The sequence below is a fragment of the Sinocyclocheilus rhinocerous genome, unplaced genomic scaffold (assembly GCF_001515625.1).
Source record: "Sinocyclocheilus rhinocerous isolate Xijiao unplaced genomic scaffold, SAMN03320098_v1.1 scaffold272, whole genome shotgun sequence".
NCBI lineage: Eukaryota > Metazoa > Chordata > Actinopteri > Cypriniformes > Cyprinidae > Sinocyclocheilus > Sinocyclocheilus rhinocerous.
In genome coordinates, this window is record NW_015638933.1 from 133016 (window position 1) to 140038 (window position 7023).

General features: G+C 36.3%; 1 protein-coding gene across 1 annotated transcript in view; it reads left to right on the plus strand.

The window, feature by feature from the left end:
• LOC107750077 (ATPase family AAA domain-containing protein 2-like) overlaps positions 1–7023 on the plus strand; it is a 116002-nt gene that overhangs the window by 89077 nt on the left and 19902 nt on the right. The window contains exons 23-24 of the mRNA XM_016565339.1: positions 4599–5159; positions 5637–5743. Of these exons, the coding sequence (XP_016420825.1) occupies positions 4599–5159; positions 5637–5743 (668 nt within the window). The remainder of the gene's footprint in view (positions 1–4598; positions 5160–5636; positions 5744–7023) is intronic.

The following is a 7023-nucleotide window of genomic DNA, read 5'->3' on the forward strand; positions in this document are numbered from 1 at the left end:
TATATATATTTATTTGGATTGGTTATTTTAAAAATCAAAAAATGAGCGATTTATTTTTGATCCTTTATCTAGATTTATTTTGATCGGATGGTGATTTGATTCTATCCAACTTCAAAAATTCATCATCTCTCTGCCTGAATAGTTTGTGTAGAATAATTGTTTGTGAATATTTTATTTCATTTGTTTATTCACATCAATTAAGTATGTACTCTGTTGCTTTAGCAACAAACACGTCGACCTGTCTAGAATAACGCCGCTAGACACCACATAAATAAAAAAAACCTCTGCTGGCATGAGAGAGAGAAACAAACAAAAAGCATTTCAAGGCTTAAACATTAAAGACTGTAGCTTTATCATAACCCTCAAGCTATTTTTCTATCTAACCTGGTTGACATGAAAAGCAGTGTTAGGCTGATGTGAGGAAAATATCAGAAGCAGATAAGCTGGGATTTTATGACTGTGACTGAAGTTTTTATAATGCAGATACCCATATTGCATTGTATTTTTTCCTAACGGTGAAGCCCAAGGGTTATGATACACAGTCCTGGAGGCCACAGCCGGTGTGTTGACTCCTTGTCGAGCTTTGACTTTTACAGGGCTGGAAATCTTCTGCCTTTGGCTCTATCATGAATCTGATTTAAAAACTAGAGGGCAAAGTACTGACAATCATTGGCACTTATTATTATTTATTTTGCTTTTGTCTTCATTGCTTTTGAAGTAGGCTTACATAAAAGTTTGCAATGTTACCATCTTGGAGATCTCCTTTACTCTCTTTTAATGCAACTTTTGACGATAATCTGGCCTCAATCACGCTGTTGTCAGCGTTTTGTGGCAGATGCAATCTGGACACATCAATATGTCCTCCAGCAGTACAAGTTTTCTATTTTCCCCTATCAATCAGTCCAAGCAGCCTGGCAGTCTCCAGTTCCTTTGTAGTGCTGTTCAATCATAAGCCCAGTATTCTGGTTGAACACACACAAATACACGGAGCCTTTGTGGACTTAATTACACATCATTAGGGCCTGATGTACTGCTTGGGTCTCTTTAGAGCGAGTCACGGCTATTGTGTACTGTGATTTGGCCGAAATGTCAAACTAGATCTTGTGTGGCCTCAAAGGAAAAAGCAAAATAACAAGCAAAAATAAATAACCTTTTGTGTAAATTGCTACATGCACCTTTCTGCCATCCAGTTGCTAAATCTTAATGAATTGCGGCTCATCAATTCTGCTTCATTTGCTGCTCATCTGTATTCACAGTCAGTTGTCACGTACATGTATGTCAGTTTGGACTGCTGTTGTTGCTGTCGCTGAAGTCTGATGCCTTACATATGCTAATATGCAACAGACTGAATCTGTTGTGCAGCTAAAGCATTATTTTGCTGAACTCGGATGCATTTTATAGCCTGTTACATAAATGCATATGTCTTGACTGACACAACTGATTCACAGTGAAACACGATAGTGTCTAGTGTCTTGGTGGGTGTTGGATGTGCTCTAACATGTTGTTTGATGGTGCTTATGCAGTCTTGTTATTTCCTAAAACCACCTGTGTTTATAAAATGGATTAAAGTTCAAATTCAAAAGGTCCAGTGTGGAATTTCTGCACAATTAGTGTCGACAAACCAAATTACAAAATTAATAGTTTTTACAAAGAATTTTCCTGTGTTCCCAAACTTTTCTGTCTATGTACCCAAAAACCCTACGATTAAGAGTTGATATTTATAAAGGCAGAATTGACACGTACATTTGTTCTTATTTTATTACTGACTTTTTACTTGTGTTTTTTTATGAAAATATGTATATAAGCATATTGTATATGCTGTCAATTATAGTTCTTAGAAAGAAAATCGGAATCGGCAAAAATCGGTATCGGCAGATCACACTAACAAAAAAATCTGAATCGGCCAAGAAAATTGCAATTGGTGCATCTCTAATTCTGTTAGGTTAGGTTGTTAGGTTAGTCACTTTGTTTTATGGTATGTTAGTCATTTTAAGTTAGGTTAGTATTTTGTTATATTAGGCTAGTTTGTTTTATTTTATGTTTGGTTAGCAGCTGTTTTATGTTGTTTATCTGTTATATTAGGTTACGTTTGGTTAGTCAATTGGTTTTTTATGTTATAATGTTAGGTTAGTCACTGATTTATTTTTATTTTTTGACTAACCTTACATAACATGAAGTGGCTAACCAGTGACTAACCTAATATAGAATGTCTAACAATAACAAACTTGCGATTTTAATCTTCAAATTATTTTCCTTTTTGAGTGAAAGAAAACTGCAAAAATTGCACATGTTGTTTTGTGTTATTCCCTTTTAATCTAAAATTTTAGGTTAGGTTATGTTGTTCACTTTAAGTTAGTTTAGCCACTTTGTTTTATGTTATGTTAGTCACTTTTAATCTAAAATATTAAGTGAGTTTTATGTTAGTATAAGTTAGATTATCCATTTCTAATTAAAAACAGTCAATACTGTGAGTGATAAACAGACCCATCAAAGTAGAACATATGTTCTGATACAAGTGTCATCCACACAAATTGCACAAATTGCTTTTTCTTTAATGCAAAAAAAGAAAAGAATTACAAGATTAATCATGATTATTTGTTTTAATCTCTTATTTTTATTTATTTTTTCAGTTTAATAGGTTTACAAAACAAAGTCAAGATCTGCGTAGCACCTGAAGTACACATGTCCAGTCTTAGACTGCAGTTACAACAGAAGGTACAGACAGTAAAAGCCCAACTGTTGAACTCGAGGCCTGTTAGCCCAGACTAGTGCTGTGAATCCAGCAGAGGAACGTGTGGAATGAAACCTTTTAAAGTTTACAGCATCAGACCTTTAGTCTCTTCACCCTGAAGTTTTTACTACATTTTTTGAAAATGGAAAAGCTTTTTTCTCAGCCTATTTTTCGCTTATGCTCCCCTCTGTTGCTTCTCTCTCTATCCATATGTTGGCAATCTCCAAGGTCCTTCTTTTTCTCTCTTCCACTTGCTTGTTCCCTCTCTCCCACACCTCACTCGATCATTCTGATTACATCCAAAGGGAGCACCAAGTGTTTCGCAATCAACCTCTCCGATAAAAAAACAAAAACAAAAAAAACCTGTTGTATTTAGAATAGGAGGGGTGTTGTGGGAATCCATTATTGTGAGTGGAGTGTGACTACTCATTCACTGAAAGCCCAATAGGAAACACCAGCAGCCGGTGGAGGAAAATTAGCCCAATCCTTTTGGGCTCTGATATATGGCTCACATCTGGGCTGCCGTCCATTGTTTTCAATTACAACTTTAAGCATGGCCTCCTGCGTGCCAAAAAATGCTCCCCCTCTGTTTTTTTTTTCTCCATAACACCCCTTTCGCTATCTCTCCAACCAATTACACAGTGGACAGGTGTCGTGTAGTGCTAACAGATTGGCCAACCCACCTCTGTCTATTTTTCTCGCCGTGCTTCTGGAGCTCTCAGCATAAGCTCCCCGGTGACGGTCACAACAACACGCTCTTTTTCTTTTTCTTCCCCCCCCCCCTCTTTCTCGTTGTCATCTGAGTGACTATGAGACATGAGGGTGAGAAGTTCATCATGCAGTCAGTCATGTCTAATGAACGGTTAGACCCTCTTCCAACACCCGTGATTTTGACAGGGGTTTTGCATGTAATTAGGGAGCAAGAATCGCGAGGTGAATGTAAGTTATAAAAATGCAAGACCCTGCACGGCTTGAAAGCTTTTCAAGTGTTTCTGTATATACTGTACTATACTGTACTGTAAGTTGAATTTGCATTACTAATTTTGACTAATTTTATTATATTACTGTAGGTCTTAATCAAAGTAGATGGCATATTTAAAGACCCCTTGAAATCAGAATGAGAGTTTTAGTTTGTAGCTTTACATTTGTCTGTTTTATTTTCTATTTTATTTTATTTTTAGATATTATTTATTTTATGAATATTTATTCTACACATTTAATTTATTTAACTTACATTTTTATGAATTTCAATGTGCAGAAACTTCTTATTTTCTATTTTACTTTATTTTTGGATTACTTTTGAATTTGGTTATTTAATTTGTAATTCAAAAAAGTGAGAGTTGCGTGGCTTTTAGTTTGTCTGTCTCTTATTTTATTTTATGTTGAGATTTATTTTTATTTTTGAATTGCATAGTTTGTTTTGGATTGATTTTTTTTTTTTTTTTACTTTATTTTTAAATTTCATACATGTAAATATGTAGAAACTTCTTTCTCAGTGTGGTCAGAGTTGCTTACAGGCAGTGCTTTTACCGGGCAAAAGTGAAGCAAGAAAAGTGTAAAAGAAAGTTTGAAATGAATTCTGCAGATTCACGTCTTGTGGACACACTGGATCTCTCTAGTGTGCTTGATACAGTTTCATTTGTGATTCAATTATGATATCAACATCCAGTGTTAAAAGCAATTTTATTTATTTATTTATTTATTCTCTATTTGCATTTAAAAAAGACTTTGAATATTCCCCCAAAACTAGTTTCATACTGAACAGTTCTCGATTTGCAATCTTGCAAGATTTACAAGATGAATGAATAATTTATGCATTTCCTGTTTGCTCTCTGAGTTGACTTAACACAAATCTTTGTGTCTTCAGATAACATAAAGCGCAAGTTGCGGCGGCGACCGATTTGGGGGCGGGGCATCATCAGGAAGAAAAAGAGCTATAAAAAGGAGGAAGCAGAGGAAGATGATGAACTGGAAGAGGAGGAAGGAGCGGACAACTCTGCTGCAGCGGTGCAAGGTGACGCCTGTCTCACCCAGGATGAGTCGTCCTGTGATGCCATGGAGCTCCATCCTGACAAGCAACCACTTCAGGCCAACGGACACGTCCTCTCCACGGAGGAGGAGAATTCCTCTGAGCCGACGGCCACTCGGGACCCTCAGGGCGAGAAAGAGCCCATCAAGGCCCACTTGGAGGAGGCTTCCAGCAGTGAGGAGGCCGAGACGGTCCCCGCTCCTCAAGAGTGTGTGAATGGAAATGAATCTATGGACAGTGTTTACAGTGAGGCTCTTGATAAAGAAACAGAGGTAGACTCTATTAAAAAAGATGCACTTGAGGTGGAGCATAAGGAGCCTTCTGCCCCAGAATGCAATGCAAAGGAGAATGCAACATCAGCGGAGGGGATGGCATCTGATGGCGACCATGAAACAGAAGGTATGGTGTGTTAAGATTTCACAAATACCAAAGTATTAACTAAACATATATTTTCAAGCATTTAAAATGTGAATGCACTCAATTTAGAGATGCAGAACACGGCAATAAGCATAATCATATATAATTCTCTCACGTATTTAAATGTAATAAAATAAATAACTGCCCGAAATAACATTTTAGACTTACCAGATGTGCATAAACATGCAGGACAGATGAATAATTCCTAGTATTGATAGTCAACTGTACGGTTAATCACAGTTTGGAGAAAAATGCTCTGTTTTTGGACTTCAAAACACCATCTGTTTGTGAGCGTTTCTCCTGCCGAGAGTTAAATACACCAACAGAAACACCCTGCGGACTCGTCTCTTTGTGTACGTCTGCAGACGTGCTTGTCCTTCACCAGGTGTTGTCCGTTTCTAGTGTGATGCGTGCGCAGGTTTGTTTTTTCCATAGTGTGACTTTGCTTAATTTTAAAAGGTTCATCAAAAGGGAAGCACAAGTCAAACGAGTCGGCCGTCGGACTCGAGGAGACTGTGGAACTTCCGCCACCTCCGGCTCTCGTGGTTGACCACCAGCGGCTCAAGGTGAGATGAATATTATTATTCTTAAGAACTAAAATGTGTTTTAATACTTTTTTCATGAAATTATAATCCAATGAAAATTATAATATATTTCCACCTCTGAAACCAGTATCATAACCCACATCAAACTTTGGAAGTTGATGCGTTGGAAATGCGTTTTTCTGCTGTTTGTGATTATCTTTAGTAATTGTTCAGAAGTAGCATACATCCATAAGCACATCCCATAAGCTTTCTGCGCACATTAGCGTACTGTAGCTGTGCTGTAATATACCGATCTCAGAAGGAGGGAAATCACTCCAATCATCAAGTCATTTTGGAAGGAAACTCATCAGTGTGGAGGCTGCTTCATCATCATTAGGCTGTTTAGGCCATTTTTGGAGGTATTCATTCACTCTCATTCGCTGAGTCATTCATTTCCATTTAATTATTTGCTATCGAGTTCATCAAATTAGGGAGGCAATCATCGATTTTGTTTCTCCTCTTACGAGCACATTTGAGCTTTAGTTCCACTCTAGATAGCACCAGTGCTTCTTTTAACAAGGTCATCTTCTTCAAAAGGGTGTTTATAGAAGGGAAAACTAGTTTGCATACTACATACTGCACTTCTACACTGTATACAGCCTATTTATTTATTTATTTATTTATAATAGCTATTATTTATGGAACCTTGTTTCCACCACTTAATAAAAAAGGTAATTGTAACTTTTTATCTCACTATTCAGATTTTTTTTCTCAGAATCGTGTGATATCAACTTGCAATTGCGAGACAAAAAGTCAAAATTGTGAGTTTATATCTTGCAATTCATAGAAAAAAGTCAGATTTGCAGCATTCTGAGTTTCTCACAATTCTGAGTTTATATCTTTTTATATCTTTGAGTTTATATCTATATTAAAAGTCAGAATTGAGGGGAAAAAGTCATAGTTGTGAGAAGTTACAATTATCTTTTTTTTTTTTTTTATCCCGTTTATTATTAGATTTTTTAATCTATTATTATTATTAGTTTTGAAATGGTATATGAAACATCATATTAATAATAATTATGTATTTTTACTTATCGTTGTTATTACTGTATATTTTTAATTGGTATATGAAACAGTATCTTAAAGGGGTGGTTCATTGCGATTTCACTTTTTTAACGTTAGTTAGTGTGTAATGTTGCTGTTTGAGCATACACAATATCTGCAAAGTTACGAAGCTGAAAGTTCAGTGCAAACGGAGATATAGTCTTTTAAAATTCTGGCAGTTTAATGCCTACAAAAATGGCTGGTAGGGACTACAACAA